Source organism: Ptiloglossa arizonensis, chromosome 10 (genome assembly GCF_051014685.1).
Source record: "Ptiloglossa arizonensis isolate GNS036 chromosome 10, iyPtiAriz1_principal, whole genome shotgun sequence".
In the NCBI taxonomy this organism is placed as follows: Eukaryota; Metazoa; Arthropoda; class Insecta; order Hymenoptera; family Colletidae; genus Ptiloglossa; species Ptiloglossa arizonensis.
The window spans coordinates 7,489,673-7,509,236 of record NC_135057.1 but is presented as its reverse complement, the minus strand read 5'-3'; the positions used below and the strand labels follow the sequence as shown (position 1 = coordinate 7,509,236).

The following is a 19,564-nucleotide window of genomic DNA, read 5'->3' as shown; positions in this document are numbered from 1 at the left end:
CTGTTGGCTGTTCAAGGTCATCGATTTGCGGTCTCGATTAGAAAGGTGGAGCGACGTCGTGGTGGGGGAATGGCCTTGAACGGCCAATTAATGGGGCGTATACTCTTCCAACGAGGTAAACGGATTCTGCGTGGAAAGAACGCTAAATAATGTAGCGCGAAAGGTTTTTTATTGTTCCGCGTATCGTTAAAATTCCATGTTAATAGGCAACGAAGCGATTATGTTTCTCTCGTGTATCGAGAGAAAATAATGACAGGAAAAAGTGACGTGAAAGTCAATGGGAAAGTTTCCGAGTCAGTGACGAAACAATTGTAATTCCTGTGACTCGAGCGAAGGCAAATTACGACGCGGAAAGAATATCGGTATTAAGCTAGCTATCGAGTTCTATTAGTAATAAATAACACAAATCTAATGTGGAGACCTCTTTAACAATCTTTGAATTTTTACAATCCTGTGAGTTCCTTGAATCAGTTTTAAATTGATCTACCAATATTTCAAACGACTCTTGTTGCTTCAATTCAAACACAGTCTAACATTAACACGAGGTGCAAATTGTTAATAGCGAATATACTTCACTTTTAACATTTCTATCAGCGACGAGTTTAACGAAAATAATACACGTGATCTCTTTAAAGGAAGAAAAAAAGATTTTGGAGGCGCCGGGCATCGATCCCGGTACCTCTCGCATGCTAAGCGAGCGCTCTACCATCTGAGCTACGCCCCCTGATACACTCAGTGTGGTTGCAATGCTACAAATACACAAGCACAATTAACTACATCGTCATCATTGACGATCTTTGGAATTCGTAGACTCTACAAGTGTCGCGAAGCAAACAAATATCTAAAAAAAATTCAAGAAACATGTACCAAACTGTCGACCAACGATACAAATGTAATTATATCGTCTGAACATACAGAGCTTTCGACATTCCCTTTGTGAGTTGTGCTCCATACTTTTCCCCGTCTTCGTATCTTTTATACATTCCGCTAAACGTCTATCCTTTTACGATAAACTTCCACTAGAAAACTTACAACAATACGAAATTAAATCGAACCACGACTCTCGCACAATATCTCGACCGTCGCGTCACGTTTCATGATGTAAGCTTTTATTATGGAACAATCCTCGCTCTATATACATTTTGGGGGAAAGTTTTCCCAGGGAAACCTTCTCTCCCTCGTGGCGAGGAAGAGTTCCCCAAGTATCTTGCTCTGAATTTAAAATGGGCGACCTCAAACTTACAACTCCGTATCATATGTGTGTGTGTGTATGTATGTGTGTGTATATACATGTCCACGTGTATCGAGAAATTGTCTAGAAGAAAATTGGTAGGGGGGGAAGGAATCAACGATGCATTTCTACGAAACGTTTCGTTTCCAGGGATCACTCGATACTTGCTCGCGTCAGTTTGAGATACATTATCGCGGGTAGGTCAAACGCCTTGGAAACGGTAGCGAGCGATCACTTTCGAGCGTGAAAACTTCCTCGAATCGGCAATAACTTTGAGTACATTCGGCGATACGCTCGCAAAGATGGAGGGAGGAGGGTGGTCGGTGGAAAAATAAAAGTTCGAAATCGTCGATAAGCGATTTCCTCGGACGTGGCTCCGAGGTTTCCGTTTCGAGGGAACACCTTTATCGTCCCTGAAACGTGGAACAGCTGCCGGCGCGCGGAGGGCGGGACTGACATGTACGTAGTTCGCGAACGTGGGAATCACATCAGGGTGAAATGTATCGGGAAATGGGTCGGGAATAATCGTCGTATGAGAGATCGATAGTCCTACGGAAGGATCGACGGTGATTGGTGCACGAGAACCCAATACGGCCGGTAGTTTTTATTCACGATCGATTCACGAGCAATATTCATCGCACGAAAATTTGGAGCGTATCTCGATCTTCGAAACGAACCTCCTTTCGTAGGTATACAGTGGAAATATTGTACCGTGGGTAACGATTGGAATCGAGTACAATTTCGGACGAGAACCGTACCGAAGTGTCCTCTTCCATTAAAGATACTACTTTTGTCAACGTTTCGAGTCGTCTTTGGAATAGGTACAACATATGGAATTGAAATTAGGAACGATTGAACGGAGATAGTCGAAAGTGGAAAATCGAGGAGGAAAAAATTTTAGAATAGAGTTGTATTATGGAATACTACTTTTGTCAACGTTTCGAGTCGTCTTTGGAATGAGTACAACGTATGGAATTGAAATTAAAAACGATTGAACGAGAAAAAATTCTAATATAGAATAGTGACGAAAAAAATTTTCTTTCGAGATTCACATTATAATTATTTTTCCTCGTTTGTGAAGGTGATAGATAGGCTCAACAGAGAGCAATAAATAATTGTCCAAGTACATTACAGATGGAAAATTTGTATCGAGGTACAAGTTTTTGATAGTCATTACGGAAGATAATCCTTGGGACTGTACACACATTGTTTTTCATACGGTCCTTACCTACTTTCGTTATTGTAATTTCCTTCCTATTGGAATATTGAGCAGGGAAAAATGTTAAAATACAATAACGACGAAGGAAAGAAATAATGGACCGATTTACATACAATGAAGGAGAAACCAAATTTTTTTCTTCGTTTACCAAGCTGGTAGACAGACCTAATAAATTGAAAAAATTATCTAAATCTAAATTTTTAACGAGGCACATGCTTTTTGCAGTCATTGTGGAAGGTAATCGTCAATTTACACAGATTGTTTCTCGTGCAGTCCTCACCTACTTTCGTTATTGTAATTTCCTTCTTGTATAACATTTCCGTGCCTGCTTCCAATGGTTCTCTCAAACGTTCTTTTAAATAAAAAAAATCGTGCACTGGGGATAGCGACCTTGAGCGGTTAACCGATTTAGTCGAAACCCAGCTCGGGTTACTTCTCGAATTAATGGAAACGACTGTCTCTCTGCAATCCGTGCTTTGTACCCGACAATGGAACTTCACGAAGGACCTCGGCGTGCAAGCTCGGTCCGCGACTCTCCTTTTCACCGGAATAATTCATCGGTTAACGAGAATTTTCTTTCACTCGTTGGAGAGGGCCAATCTCCAACATCCACTGTTCGTCCTCGAATGTATGTATATATATATATATTTGAAAATTTCACATATTATCCATCGAATCTCGTCCTCTTTCCGCGTGTAACTCGCTCCTGTTTCGCAGGGCAGATACCTTTCACGTACGAAATACAATTCAATAAGAAATGTACGTAGAGTACGAGATAAGCTTTAGTATACTCAAGTGGCTTTGACACGAGAAGTCTCTTTTGTTTTTTTAAATTTTAGACCGAATTGCATTTTGAAGATCAGTCCTCATCGAACGCGTATCGGAGAATACGTTTTATGTTACTTTTTTAATTATTTTTACGTAGTTATGTGACAATTGTGCTTTTTTCCTTTTCTTAATTATTTTGAACACGTTACGAACTTTCCGTTCAAGTCGTGTACAAAATTCACCATTACATGCTTCTCTGACTGTAAAGAAATATGTAACGTTAAAAATTGAATTTATTGGTCTGTTGTTTAATACGTTTTAACACTTATCGAATGCTAGAGCTTTGTACACGCGATTCTCACTAGGTTGTAGTTGTTTTGCGGATAATTCTTTCTTCTTGAGATAAGTCTCATCGCTAAAAGCAAAAACACTTTCAGAATTGTCTTCAGAGAATTTATTATCACTATCACTAGACAAGCTCATAAAATTTTCTTTGTTCATTTCTTGGGGTCAAAATATTAAAATTGGATTATAAACGGCGCTACTATGTCACTGGATATGTTAATTGCTCCATTGGTAATGTTCAACTGACAAGACAATTGTCCGCAAATTCCACAGGCAGCTAATTTAGACATGATTCATCTTGTCACCTCACACGTGCCATACGACCGCAACGACGAAGTACTGCTACCAGGTCAGATGTGACTTACGACCGTTAAGGGTTAAACTCTACATCCTTCTCTTACTAATTACACTTTCTCCACTGTTATTTTCACTATACTTAATCGGAAGGATTCCACGTGATCTGTACGCTAAATAACTAAAAATCGATCCTAACCAACATACGTACATTAATTTAACACTAGAACTACCGACGATAGATGCATTACTATTTGTATCAGACACGTATCTTCTTAGTTATACACAAAGAAAGTACAAATTAATTCACGATCATTAATTGTCTACTTTGATAATTTCCCACGAATATCATAGGCAAAGACCCCGTTAATAACTGAGTAAAAGCAGTCAAAGTAAAATAATCTTAAAAAGAAGTTCGAAACAAGTCTGATTGCTCCCCTAGGCAGTTCTACTGTTAAATTACACGTGTCGAAATTCTCTTCTGTATCCCGACGTCATAGAATTGTTTCTTCGAGCACTATTCTGTTTCGTAGTAGGGTGCGTAACGAGATTAAAGTACGCGTTACGAAAGCAGTTTATCAGGGAAGTAAAATCGGGAAGATGTTAACGGTTACGCGCGCGTCTCACCGTGTAATTTACCAAAACGTGTAACATGGCTCGAAACCAGAGGAAGCGGTTCGTTAAACGAGCTATCTGAAGAAAGAAAAAAAAAAGAAAAAAAATAAGCGTAAAAATGATTTTGCCTCGCGAAGGGCAACCAGCTCCTCGGGAAACCGGAATAAATGGCGTTGTTCGGAAAACTGCGGTTGAAGAGCGGGCGGTGCTTTCAATTACCGGCCACGGTTGCATCAAACGCACATTCTCGTGGCTTATTTGAAGACGCGGCCGACGAAAGCGCTTCGCGGATGCTATTCCATTTCCCGGGTGCAATTTCCTCGCCATCTGGCCCCATCTATACACGCACGTACGCGAGAGTCTTCTCTCGCATAGTTCATTTCCAGCGGAATCGTCGACCTTGTCGTCGTCGTCGTCGTCGTCGTCGTAGTTTACGATAACATCCAGTTCACGAGTCTGATTTCCTCGATGATCGTCAGAAACGATTTTCACCGTTACTCGAGAAGGATCGACGAGAAGAAACCGAACGACGACCGGAAAGGATCTCGTTTGAAAATTAACCCTAGATCGGTGGACACTGCCGGAGAAAATACTCGAAACGGTGGCGGGAAACCGTGTTTTCGATTCGTGTCGAAAATTAAACGATTCGATGGATAATTGCACAATTGATGATTCTGGGGATAAGTTTCTCAACCCGGAGGAACAGTATCTCGAAAATTGGAACGCTTGGATGGATAATTGTGAAATTGATCATTACGGGAGTAAGTTTTTCATACGGAGGAACAGTCTACCGCGAAAATTGAACGTATCGATGGATAATTAGAAAATTACTGACTTCGGGAATCAATTTTCAGTACAACTCGTCTATGAATAATTGTGGTATTGGTATTTCTCGAGAAAAAATGTTTAAACGCGGAGAATCGATCTACCTCGAAATTAGAACGTATATCTATGAGTAATTATAAAATTAATACTTTCGCGAATAAATTTTTAAACGTGGTCGAGCAGTTCACCTCGAAAACAGAGCGTATCGGTGAATGATTGTAGAATTAGTCTCGCACGAATAAATTTTACGAAATTAATTCTGCACGAATAGATTTGATGAAATTAAAACGGTGAAGCTAGATTAATATTTTTAACGAATATTAATTCTCGTAATATTGAAGTTGCAAACTCGAGTGGACACTCAAGATCTCCCCCGCTTCGAATAGCGACAGGTCCCAAGCTTCTGCGCGTGCGCGGGGCACGAGAGAGTGGGGGAGGGCAGTCGCTCATTGGACACTCGAATTCCTACGACTACGGACCTGTCTCTGACTCTCTTCACTACCACGTCTCTTCCATGGCTTATTATTTCATTATGCACTTTTCACCGACACTTCACTTTTCTTCGGTGGCGTTTTAAAGCTACCGCGAATGAAAAGTACCGATGCAACGTTTCTCCTAGTTGTACGAACCGTTTTCAACATCGTTGCGGGAAACTTTCATATTTATTCAAACTTGTTACCGTTTCGTTAAAGAAGTTCTAGCGAACCGTGACCACTACAGAGGCCACTTTTAGCGACGAATAACGGTCTACCGGTCAGCAACGAATACATACTTGTTCGAATAAAAGTTCTTTCGAGTATCCTGAACAGCTGAATTTTAATTCGAAATTGTTATCAATAATCGATTACTTCCAGTCTCGAAACGTGACAGTTTCTTTAGGATAGTTTCCAACTTGATACATCGGTTCCACTGAGAAAATTTCCTATTGCCAAATCTATATTCCCCGCTTCAAACCTACCTACGTTTTACAAATTGCATCACTCGACGCTTTATTGCTCAGGTCTCGAAGATAACCGTAAAGACGCAGGACTGGAAGTGGAACTAAATCAGTCCGCTTCGATCAGTGGCGTTTGGGCCGGCTGTTAAATTCGAACGAGAAGGAAAGGTTCTAGGAAACGGTTGACGAAAGCCATAGGTAACAAACCGAATCGGTGGATCCATTTGAGAGACGTCTTCGATCAGTCATTCGTCAAACGGTTCAAAACGCGGACACATCCGCGTGCTGAAACGTTGGCGTGATAAAACAGGCAATGAGTCAACAAAAGCGTACGTGAAATTCGTCGAAACTGTCACTGCGCCTCGACTTGTCCCCGATCGATGCATCAGCGGTTAAAATGGCTCCGTGTAGCCATCGAACGATGATTCGAGAACGAGATGACTAAATCGTGTAATTACGAAACACTGAAAATAAACCCGACGATCGCTAAACGATCTCAAACCGGATATTACTTCTTTAATTCTGGCGGGTTTCTCGGGTCTTTCTTGACCCGTGGAACGATACATCTTTTTCGGTACATCGAGTACTCTCGTTGTATTACTTTTTTTTTATTTCTCGCGTTCATTCTTTCTCGAACCATTAATTTTTAATTTAACGCTGGACAAGGTCCCAACTTGTTCTCCAAAATACTTCCCAATTGCAGTGTTAATGTATGAAATACGAATCGATGTTGCAGTAATATTGCAGTATTCGATTGCAGGACAATTTTACGTAATCACGATGTAATTATCCGAAAATGAACCCATATTAATCGGCGCGATGAATTCTATCGACTGGTGACATTGTGTTAGGTTACTTTATGCTCCTGTGTTTCGTTGGTCGTCTCATCGTGCTGTAAAGTTAGTTAGTTTCATACGTTCGGGACATTTTTACTGCAGATACATTGTGAATATAATCGAATGGAAGACTTGATGGTAACACAGATGGAAACGAGTATCTCTTACACGAAAGGTAAACCCATACTCTTGCATTTTGGACGTACATAACGGTTAATTTATTCACAGTGAATATGAAAATGAAAGCTGGAGTATACACACAGGTTCAATGGGTGAATTCATTTGAGTAGGCTTCAAAATTTCGACGAGGGAGATGATCAGTGTTGGTATCGAGTTCATACGTAAAATAATAGAAACTGGAAACAAACGTTGGTATTCTCTACTTGTTGCTACTGCTTCATTACGAAGGAATCATCCACGCAATTCGTAAAAAGGTAGAGACTCTACTTTTTTCATTGGTTATTTTACACGAAATGCAGATGAGAACAATCTTTATAATTTTTCTGTCTCATATCCATGGAATTGATTAAAAACAGGGTGCTTCGTTCACTGATAATTTTGGATAAAGTGTGAACGAAAACGAACTTTCCACATTTTACCGTGGACAAAGAGTTTATGATGCACGTCCAAATTGTGAAGTTTAAATTCGTCCTAATTAGTATTATAATAAGTATCAGGTGTCCCGAAAATTCGTCTCGTGCTTTGCAATTCGATACGATGCAGTCTCATTTGTTATTTCACAGTTGCAAGGCAGTCACGTGGTGGATTTATCATCAACGTGACCGAGAACACAACGAAACGACGATAAACATCGTTAATGGTGGCCTTGAATTTTATGAAAAAGTCGTAACGAGCAACGAGGCTCGTGTCAACCTCGGTGGCTTCGTCGACGAGCAGAATAGTCCTCACCGAGGTATTGAAAATCCGTGCACGGTTCACGAACGACCATTGCATTCACATAAAGGGATGGAAATTCATTAACGGTTACCTGTGTTCGTTATTTACATACGTTGCAAAATTTCTTATCGCGAGAAATTTTTGAGTCGAGCTTGAAAAGAGTTTCATAATGAAAGACACGTTTTTAGATCGTTCGGTATCCAAAAGTTGTGACATCGATCAATATCACAAAGTGTATACGTATTTATAAAAAATAAACATAATCGAACTAGTCACGGTATTTAATTTTTTTTAGAATTACATTATTTAAAAGTACACGTACCTTTAGAACTATTATTAGGTAAGTGTACGTCAGAAGGTATATCGACAGAATTGAAATGTGTCACAAAATTTGATTTCTGAAAAATATGGATTTTTGAAGTATATTGTTCACTATAGCTGTCAACATTTAAAAACTTTTTTATCATATCGTTAGGCTTGAGAAGATAGCTCACAAATTTCTTTTTTTGGAGTTTCTTAACTATTTCACTGCGATCGACGTCTCGATCGATCGATCGATCACACACGATAAATGTCTATGAACATTTATCGTGTACGTATGCTCAATACGTAAGATCTTCCGCGCACGGTGTACGTTTTATTTCGAATTCGTCCGCAGTTGAAGGATTAAAGAGCAATCCTAGGCTAATAAAACCAGGACTCTGAAGAAATTAAACGAGGATATACGACAGGAAATTAGAAACAAGGGGTTTTCTTAAAGAGCAAGGTCTGCGCGAATAAATCCAGAACTTGGAAGCAATTAAAGGGGAATATACGCCAGGAAATTAGAAATATTTCTTCGTTAACCTTTGGAAACGTCATGCAAAATGCACCTCGAAGAGCTCGAATTTGCACCGCAGTCCAAGACCTTTGACCGATATCCTTTCCCATGTTTCGATAAATAACTGTTAAATAATAACGGTTGATTAACCTCCTACCTAAAATATCTTGTTATCCATTACTTCGACCGAAAAACGTACCTACGAAATAAATTATATTCAAGGGCCTTTTCAATATTTTACGTCTTACATTTTCAGAGATATCAAGGTAATCTTGAATTTTTAAACGACACTGTATATTTTTTTAAAAGCAAACTCAAGGACATTTCATTAACCATCGTCGAATAGATCTTTCATATATACAAATCAGGAATCTTTCGTTTCTCTCAAAAATCATTGTTGGTTTAAAAACAAGATACAACATCAACTTTTTGGACATCTCGTACTATAAAGTATCTTCTCAAAGAAGCAAAGATGTCTTCTAATCGTCTCCAAGAAACTACCAGCGAAGAAGAAATAAATTCAGCCGGAAAGATTACACTCGGAGATGAAAGCAATTACTCGTAGATATCGATTATCGCGTTCTAACAGTTATCGATGATTCTTTCTCGCGTGATTTCGTTCGATGCGTTACTTCCGCGCGGCGATAAATTATAATCGCGCACGGAATATCGATAACTCGATTGTTTGAATTTTGAGCACGTTTCGGGTAAATCTCGACGCGAGTCCCCTCGTAACGTAACCCACTCGTGCGATAAAAACGGAACAGGAAACGGGTCAATGCAGTCTTACGGCGACTACAAAGGTCGTTCATTATCGCCGTGAGATTTTAATTCGATCGCGACACTGCATTGACCTATTTTCAGCGGCGCCCTTTCATGCGAGTTAACTGCGTTAAGAAACGGCTGCGCGTTTTCCAACGCGAATGCAGCATGATCAACGGCGAAACGAACGCGTCAAGCTCGCCTAAACTTCTCCGGGTTCTGTGGATCAACTTCGCGGAAACTACCGTCAGAGCGTGAAGTGCGCATGGAAAACGAGTAAATAGATTAGAGCGAAATCAGAGCGAAACTAAAGTGCTACCGAGGGATAGGCGCAATGAAAACAGTGGCAACCACTCTTGGCTCCGGGACGAGCAACGAGAGGGACGCTTCGGATGGGTCTGTTATAATCAATTCGCGGTGCATACGACACCGTGGATCCTGTGTTGAGCGTGTTGGATGGCAACGGCAGCATCCAAATCGAAACTAATCGAACTCGACTGTTCCCGAAATGGAGCGAACCGAATTAAACGTTTCCGAATCGGAGCGAACGAACGCGAACTCGTACGCGTTTTCGAATACGAGAGAAACGAGCTCGAACCATTTGGAGTAACAACGTTGAATATGCTCGTGGATTCGAACGTACGGGATTTAAATATTTCGAGAACGGGGAAAATCGAACTCGGGGATAGGCTGGAATTGAATTGAAATAGTTTCCAATCGGTGGCAATTGTAACGGGTTAATTACGAATGGAAGTGAACCGAGTTAAGTGTTTCTAAATCGAAACGAAGAGGATTTGAATGTTTCGAGATCGAGGAAAATCCTACTTGGACCGTTCCGAGTCGTAGAGAATCGAAGTTAAATGGTTCCGAATTGGTGGCAATTGAAGTAAATACGTCCGAAGTGGAGCGAAACGACTAAAGATTTTCGTATACGAGAGAATGGAACTTTAACGATTACGAATCGGAGTGATCTTAGCTAATGGCCCCTGATTTAAAATGAATCGTATTTAAACGTTTCTGGATCGTCAAGAACCAAATTGTAATACATCTGAAGCGTATCTAATGGGAGTTAAACGCATTCGAATAGGAGAGAAATGAATTTAAACACTTACAAATTAGAAGTGACCGAACTTGAGCACCATCGAACGAATCTAATCGAACTCAAGTCAATACCAATCGAATTTGGGTACTTCCAAATCGAAGGGAACCGAATTCAAACACTTCTGAATCGATTCTAACTGAACTCAATCACTTCCAAATCATTAGCAACCGAGCTCGAGCACTTCAAAATCGGAAAGAATCGCTTCCAAATCGAAGAGAATCGAATTCAAACATTTCTAAATAGATTCCAACCAAACTCAATTACCTTCAAATCATTACCAACCGAGCTCGAATACTTTCAAATTGGAGAGAACTACATCTAAACGCTTTCTAATTGAAAAGAATCGAATTCAAACACTTTTAAATAGATTCCAACCGAACTCAATCATCTTCAAATCCTTACCAATCGAGCTTGAACACTTTCAAATCTGACAGAATCACACCTAAACACTTCCAAATCGAAGAGAATCGAATCCAAACATTTCTAAATCGATTCCAACCGAACTCAATCACCTCCGAATCATTACCAACCGAGCTCGAACACTTTCAAATTGGAGAGAACCGAATTCAAACATTTCTAAATAAATCCCAACCGAACTCAATGACCTCCAAATCCTTACCAACCAACCTTGAACACTTTCAAATCTGACAGAACCGCACCTAAACGCTCCCAAATCCAAGAGAATCGAATCCAATCAATTCTAAATAGATTCCAACCGAACTCAATCATCTCCAAATCGACGTTAACCGAACTCGAGCGGCTCCAGTTGAACAATAATCGATCGAAAAGCTTACCAACCATGGACGATCTGTCTGTACGCGTAACGTGGAAAATTGCTAACGCACATTACAACGTAACCGGAGCAGATACTAAAGCATTACGGAGGGACGTACGGGAACGGGAACGGTGGGCACTTCGTCTTGGCTGGACGAAGTGCACCAAGAGGAACGTTTCGCATCGGCCCGTTTTAATAAATTTGCGTCACATGCGCCGCCGTGGATCCCGTATATAACGTCAGCCTTGAATCCCGTAGGAAACTAACGTCTCTCGCTAATGATGCTGCTTTAGAACTGTCGACTGTAACGACCCCGACTGAAGCCCCGCTTCGTGGCCCCGGCTCTACGAGTCGGCGAATTGTCTTCATGGGAAATTTGCGACAAGCCGTACAGTCAGTCACTCGCGCGTAGTTCGCGCGAGATGGAACAGCACAGATAAATGGATTCCATGCAAATCGGAGGGCGGTGAGGGGGGTATCGAAGCCGGCCAACGGAGGTACACTGAAATCGAGCGTCGCGTCGCGGATACGCAGACAGACGTCGCGATATTAGCCTCGTGTAATAAGTTCGTTCGGATTTTTCAACGCAACGTCGACCCCTATTACCTGCTGATTCCGTTTCGTATCTTTGCAACGTCTTTTTTCTTCTTTTTTGCGCGCGCGCGTCATTTGCACTACGTAACGTTGGCGCGGCGATTTTTAAATAACGCGCTCGTTAAATCGCATTGTCGCTGACAAATACAACCGGTCTATTTTCGGTCGGCTGGTTCGAATCTTTTTTCCACGCGGAATATCATTAACCTCGCGACAATGACGAACGAAACCACGGAGAACTCGGTCGTTATATCTCTAAGTTTTTTTTGTATCCTAGAGAACGTCAAGAGTTATCGAGGATATTTATTCTCGGCGCTGATTGTCACTCGTTCCTTTGTTTTACGATTTTTTTTGTTTTTTTTTTGTTGTTGTTCTTTTTCTTCTCTTCTTTTCGCAGAGAAATACAAAATTGTAAGTTTATCGATCGTATGCACGATCGTTGCAAAGGAAATTGAAATATTTCGGTTTGTATCTCGTGCGAGAGATTTATGAAGTAAACGCTTTAAATACCGTTGCTTCGAGTCGGGTTTGGCACGGAGAACTCGTGCGGGCGGGACTGGTCATTTCCACTCAAGGAGTTGATTTTTAGAACCATTTACATTTGCGTATTGAAATTACGTAAATACTGCTAACGTATTTTCTAGAGAATGCTTCTGAATTACGACTATTAATCGACTTCGAAATAAAATGTAAATTACTCTTATCCGAGAAAATAACCTTTGTATTTTTCCTAGATCCTTTCTATTTTTTTTTTCCATAATTTATAATCTTCGCTATTCGAAATCACGGTTAAAATTAACGAAATAATTAAACGAAAATGTTTCAGAAATCTCTTCGCGTTGTTACAAGTAGAATAAAATATGCATCATTGTGTACACCGCGGTTGATAAAATTGTCGAGTTAATAAAATAAACAATCGCTTTTTATACCGCCACAGGGACAGTACAAACAGCGAGTTGCGCGAGTCTGTATCTCTAACTGTCACCGGCGACATGTGACACACCCAGAGGGTGTCCGTACGAGATACAGAGCCCGTTACCAAAAGGTTGAACAACGAGAATGAATTATATTCGAATGAGCTTCGCTCCAGATTGTATTTCAATCGAAAGTCGGTATCTGCTTTCACGATCAACGTTTCGAAACAATGTCCCAAAAGAAAACATTCGTCGAATCAACCTTATTCCCGATATGCGTAATTTGTTAAAGTCGAACGTCACTGACAACCTGTCGATCGTCTTTCTGTTGCATTCTATCGAACATATAGAAACGTTCCTGTACCCGACACATCAACCTGTTCACGTGGACCCTAAATAGAACAAGCTCTCGAAGCGACAAGAGACGAAGTCAGATGAATAGATCTTCCTACCCGTTTGATCCCTCGAGAACTTTCGCTTGTGTATTATTTACATTGTTCGTTGCCAAGTCGAAGGTTTTCGTAGCGAGTTCTTCGATGTCTGGAGCGGAAAGAGTTACACCGATGGAAGATCCGTTCGATGAAGACTCGTCATTAATTGTCGGGACGTCGAATCCGTTTCCAGACAACTTTATTTTTCTTTCTACTTCAACGACACGCGAGCGTGTCTTAATTAAAAATCTCCGCGAACTCGAGAATCGTAAAGTTCGTCGAACGGAGCGGAGATTTACTTTGCGAACCCTCGAACGAAATAACCAACCACTCGCATTCTTTTCGGCGAGGAAAATAGATACTATGTGGAGAGAACATCAGTTAGGATTTTTATCGTTTCGAGTACGGTAAAAATTCTACGTTAATGGGCAACGAAGAGAGTTCTCGTACGTTGAGACGATAAAGAAACGAAAGCGGGCAAAAATCGAGGAGAAAGTTTCGAAAACACAAAAACGATACTTATCGTTACACGAGAGAAATACAATACCTATCGTTGTGCGGAGTAGTGAGATTTCAGTGGGAGGGGGATGTCGTGACTCGTGTGGAGGGAGTGGCCTTGAACGGTCAATTAATGGGGCGTGTATTCTTTCAGCGAGAAAAATGGATTCCGTGTGGAAAGAATTCTAGTTAGCGTAACGCGAAACGATTTTTATCGTTCGAAAGTTAAAGGAAAAGGAACGAAAATGATCTATTAAAATTGTTCTATGTGTAATTCTGTTGTGAATTCTATCGAGGCAAGAACCTGAAGCTAAATCGTTTATAGGTTATGGTTATTGTTCCAAGTTCGTTGGTCAATGATTGGTGCAATGAGATTTTTCAGAGGTAAGAGAGAGATATCGATGTAAGATTTACAGGTTTCGTGAAAACTTATGATGGTAGATATGCTAATCCCGTTTTAATAGTTGTCTACGTGATGAAAGTCGTCGTTAACAAAATTCTGGCTTATCTGTTGGAGGGCAACGAAAGGATTACGATCTCCGCGTATATTGAAAGGATTTAACGACGGAAAAAATGACACGAAAATCAATAGAAAAATTCTCGACGATGCGGTTATAAGTGGGACGTTGCTGTAGAGAGTAACGTAAGAATAAAAAAGTATAACGAACGAGTAACAGAATTTTCTATTCTACGAATTAGTTCCGTTAAAATTCTGTAAAAAATAATTCCACTTTGTAGAAAACCCAATGTGTGTTACGTTTTATCTTTTTAGGTTACGATATTTCGGTAAACAATGTACGACTCTTGAACGAATGTAAATTTGGTCCGTGTACTCCGAATACTTTTCATTTCGCAAATAGCTAACAATGTAAAACACAACAAAAGATTCTTTCCCGTTAAATGTTTAAATTTTGACCGTGTATTCCAAATATTTTTCATTCCACGAACAGCTAATAATGTAAAATACAACAAAAGATTCTTTCCCCGTTAAATGTTTAAATTTGATGTATATATTCCAAATATTTTTCATTCCACGAACAGCTAATAATGCAAAATACAACAAAAGATTCTTTCCTCGTAAAATGTTTAAATTGTAACCGTGTATTCCAAATATTTTTCATTCCACAAACAGCTGATAAAATATAACGAAAGATTCTATCCCGTGAAATGTTTCGACGATTCGAAATTATTTTTCTAGACGTTAACGTTTCGGGTCAAGATATTTCGGTAAGCGTTCCGTAACGTTTGAACACGTTTGTAGATTTCCGGTTTCACGAATCGGATTTGACGCGATAGCATAGACCGTGGTGAGGTCCACGCGTGCAAAGAGTACATCGAGCGGCTGCCATTTTAACTTGGCAAGAAACACGAGGAAAAGATCGGAGAGCCCCGTCTTCGGCTAGTTTCCCATCACCGACCACGAAACCCACGCGCCTCTACCATCTGGTTTCCCCTACGTCCGCCAACCGCCCGCCCGGCGAACTTTCAGACAAATTAGCAATTTGCCAGCATCAGACTAGGTCTCAGGGCGCGGATTGGCCGGGAGGTAATGGCCTGACGACCGAAAATTACGGACCGCCTATTCCGTGTCGCGCACATCCCGATAAATATATAGTTGCACGTTGTATAAATCCATCGCGTTATCATTTCCAAGTTTCGCGCATCGCGGTTTGGAATTTCCCTCTTCGGCGCGCCCGCGACCCGCCAATCCCTCCACCTCTTCCGGTGAAATATTTTCCCTTGCAGATTTCCGTTACCAACACGCCCGAAACATTCCCTCGGATCGTCGAGTCCGATTTCTGCGCTCCGTTTGAATATTGTACGCGATCACCGAGGGGAATCCGCGAGATTAAAATTTCAACGTTGATCTCCGCGCGGGTGTCTTCATCTTTGGAGTTCTCTGATCGTCGTACGCTTTTACGGCGGTATATCGATCATTGGGTAGTCTTTGAGAACGAACGAGGATAATGTAACGCGAGTGTGAATGGATTTTTTTCGCGTTCAGGTGGAGCGAAGTGTCTCTTTTTATTTGTAGAAATGGTACTGCATCGCCGAAGGCGTTGAGGTGTGTGTAAGGCCGCTGGGTACTCGCTATATCGTGCGATGATGCACTATTTCTACTAGAAATTTACGTAACGGAGTCATGCCTGAGATCGAGGTGCATACAAGGAATATTCGATGTCACGGTACTGTGATTTGTTGGACGGTATAGCAAACAAGAATTCTGTTATATTTAGAGTAAGCTAGTTCGAACGTACTTGTCAAAATAGTAAAGCTGGATCTTCTAAAGCTAGAACTTAACTAATTTTTTAACTATCTCTGCTACAAATTAACGTAGTAGACTTATACTGAGATCAAGATAAAAGCAATGGATATTCAATCTCGTGGTACTATGATTTATTGGAAGAGTAGAGTAAAGAATGATTATAGTAACGTGGTAGTTGTATCGGTTTTAAGACTAGAGTTTAACTTTTAACTATCTCTGCTACAAATTAACGTAACACACTTATGTCGAGATCAAGATACACGCAATGGATATTCAATACCGTGGTACTATGGTAGATAATACTAGAGTTTAACTAATTTTTTAACTATCTCTGCTACAAATTGACATAATAGACTCATATTGAGATCAAGATATACCCAATGGATATTCAATACCGTGGTACTATGGTAGATAATACTAGAGTTTAACTAATTTTTAACTATCTCTGCTACAAATTGACATAATAGACTCATATTGAGATCAAGATATACCCAATGGATATTCAATACCGTGGTACTATGGTAGACAATACTAGAGTTTAACTAATTTTTTAACTATCTCTGCTACAAATTGACGTAATAGACTCATATCGAGATCAAGATACACACAATAGATATTCAATCCCGTTTGTTGGAAGAGTAGAGTAAAAAAGGATTCGATAATGTCTATAGTAACGTGCTTCGAACGTACCTATCGGAGTGATGGTTGTATCGGTTCGCAGGTTAGACCGTGACTGACAAGTTTTGTATACGGACTAAGGAAGAGTCGTCACGGGTAAGCGACCGTTCTCAGTGGGAGGTCTGTTGTCGAGACACCGAATCGCGAACTTTCGGAAACTGAATCAACCTTGAGTTTCGAGTGTTGTTATGGGTGCTCGTTTGCGTCATGGCATTCGTGGAAATTCAGAACTCTTGTTTGGTGACATATTACGAAGTGTTTCGATGCTCTGTATTTTCTAGGTATATTTAAACGAACGTGCTCGTTTGTGTCATGGCATTCGCGGAAATTTAGAATTCATGTTTGGTGAAATATTACAAAGTATTTCGATGCCTTGTTTTTTTTTAGATGTACTTAAATGAACGTTTCGATCTTGTTCCAGGATTTTCTTTCAGCGAGAGGTGTATATATAAGATTACAAGAAATAACAGCAGGAAGTGTTAAACTATAAGTAAAATTGTCTTAAGAAGTTTTTCGAATTGTCGAATTTTTTTCGAAATGCATGGAAATTATTTGGTAGCAATAGGGGTAATTTTATACACGCAGCAGTTTTGTATTAATCTTAATTAAATAACCCAGAAGGAAGGTAAACGTTTCTAGTTGATATTTGAACGTGAGTAGAATTAACGAACAACGTTGAAAATTGAGTACAAACGTGTAAAAGTGCCCAAAGGCGTACGAGGAAAGGCAATTATGCAAAGAGAAGGAAAACGAAAAGTTGCGCGAAAGTGAAACACAAATACAATTATATTTATACTTCTCTTAGCGTACTGTACCTGAAAAAGGTTCCACGAATACCGAGAAGAAATGAACAATTACCTTTCGTCTACCTAATTTCGTTTAAATCATTTCCATACTCGATTTGTATTTCTTCCAATATTCGATAGAACGTAACAATGATTACTACTATCTCTGGAAACCGACTAAACTTTCTCAAAATTGCTTCAGAACAATAGTTACCTTCCACCTAACACTGTTCGAACGATTCCAATATTTAAATTATCCCTGTACATAATTTCCATCAAATTTGACAAAATTTCTATATAATTAACGATCCTCCCGAACAGAGTACGTAACACTGATTACCCATACCTCTAGAAATCGACTAAACTTTCTCAAAATTGCTTCAGAACAATAGTCACCTTCCACCTAACACTGTTCAAACGATTTCAATATTTAAATTATCCCTGTACATAATTTCCATCAAATTTGACAAAATTTATATAATTAACGATCTTCTCGAACAGAGTACGTAACACTGATTACCGATACCTCTAGAAATCGACTAAACTTTCTCAAAATTGCTTCAGAACAGTAGTCACCTTCCACCTAACACTGTTCAAACGATTCCAATATTTAAATTATCTCCGTACATAATTTGACAAAATTTGACAAAATTTATATAATTAACGATCCTCCCGAACAGAGTACCTAACACTGATTACCGATACCTCTAGAATCCGACTAAATATTCATAAAATCACTCTAGAGCATTATTTAAGTCGATGGTTTCGTATTAACGATGTTTTCGCACCGAAAACTCCCGAACTGTTTTCAACCTGGACCAACAGTCGTATTCAAGAGTGCTTTACTCCGAAAGGGTTAATTAAATCGGGCGGTACTCGATTAAATACAGGAAAAGTGAGCAGTTACGAAGAAGTTCGCAGTCGAAGTCGAGGATCGAGGTTGTGTGTTTTCCTCTTCTTATCTGTCGTAGCACGTTCGTCGCATTTACCGGTAAAACGAAGGTATAAATTCGAGGCGGTGGTCGGGGCCATAGAGGCCACCTAGCTGGCCTGATATCAGCTTCATGAAGACGTCCAGCCAGTAATTGAGCATTAGGGTCGACATAGAGGGCCCGGGGGCGTGAACGCGAACCCAGGTGGTAAACGATCCAATTACTGAAAAATATATCTGAGATTACCTAACGCGCGGCGCGGTTATTACGGTGAACGTTGTTGTCGCCATGACACATCGACAACCCGACGGTGGTTGTCGGCGCGGTTAACGAACGACGGAATTACGTAAGACGTAAAAATCGTTCGATGATCCGATCGTTTCGAGCGGGACGAGCTACGCGATTAAATGTAATAGAACGGTAAAGATTGATATCGGGGACGTTCCACGGTAAATAGCTACGTAGAGGGTGGTGCCCGTCGAGTAATTTTACGAGCCAAGCGTACAGAGAATGGAAGTCATTTTTACAGCGAGCATGCACCGAGCCGCTTATCCGATGGTAAAAGTGTAACGAAGCTGTCTTCTCGTTGTAAAGCGAATTTTTCAACGGAGCGTCGAAAATATGTAGAACGAAAACAATTACGGCGAAAGTTTCAATGAAAATATGGAAGAGGACGAACAATTTCGTTCGTTGTTCGTTTGATAAAAATTGCAGACCGAATCGAAGATTTCGCGTTGAATGACGTAAACGTTGAGATGACTTCTGGTTCCCTCATGACGGAGGGAATTTTTATATTTTTGACGTTTATAATTTGTACGAAAAATACGTAAAAGGTAAAAGGATTTGTTTCTAGTTTCAACTGTTTTTTTTTTTTAATTGTTTTCGTTCGAAAATTTTCTATTTTCAGAGCTTGGCTTACGGTAACTTGGGGATTTTTGGATTCGTACCGAGGACAACTTGGCGAAGCGCATCATTGTTTACGTTGGAGCGGTAACGAGGCAAACGTGCCCGAAACAATGTGTCTCTTAATTATTCGGCGT

The 19,564-nt window shown here is 40.2% G+C and overlaps 2 protein-coding genes and 1 non-coding gene across 4 annotated transcripts in view; 1 reads left to right on the top strand and 2 right to left on the bottom strand.

Moving 5' to 3' along the window:
- The window catches only part of Sm (heterogeneous nuclear ribonucleoprotein L), a 336,552-nt gene that overhangs the window by 45,402 nt on the left and 271,586 nt on the right, over positions 1 to 19,564 (bottom strand). The gene's annotated exons all lie outside the window — the stretch shown is intronic.
- Positions 652 to 724, bottom strand: Trnaa-agc (transfer RNA alanine (anticodon AGC)). Its single transcript has one exon. It is a non-coding gene; the product is annotated as a tRNA-Ala (tRNA).
- On the top strand, positions 6,851 to 8,166 carry LOC143152234 (uncharacterized). The gene is made up of 3 exons (XM_076322117.1): positions 6,851 to 7,245; positions 7,299 to 7,496; positions 7,607 to 8,166. Exon 3 carries the CDS (start codon positions 7,686 to 7,688, stop codon positions 8,049 to 8,051), a length of 366 nt encoding a protein of 121 aa, XP_076178232.1. The 5' UTR covers positions 6,851 to 7,245; positions 7,299 to 7,496; positions 7,607 to 7,685; the 3' UTR covers positions 8,052 to 8,166.

Coding starts and splice junctions, on each gene's coding strand:
- LOC143152234 (XM_076322117.1), top strand. CDS start 7,686: ATGATGCACGTCCAAATTGTGAAGTTTAAATTCGTCCTAATTAGTATT.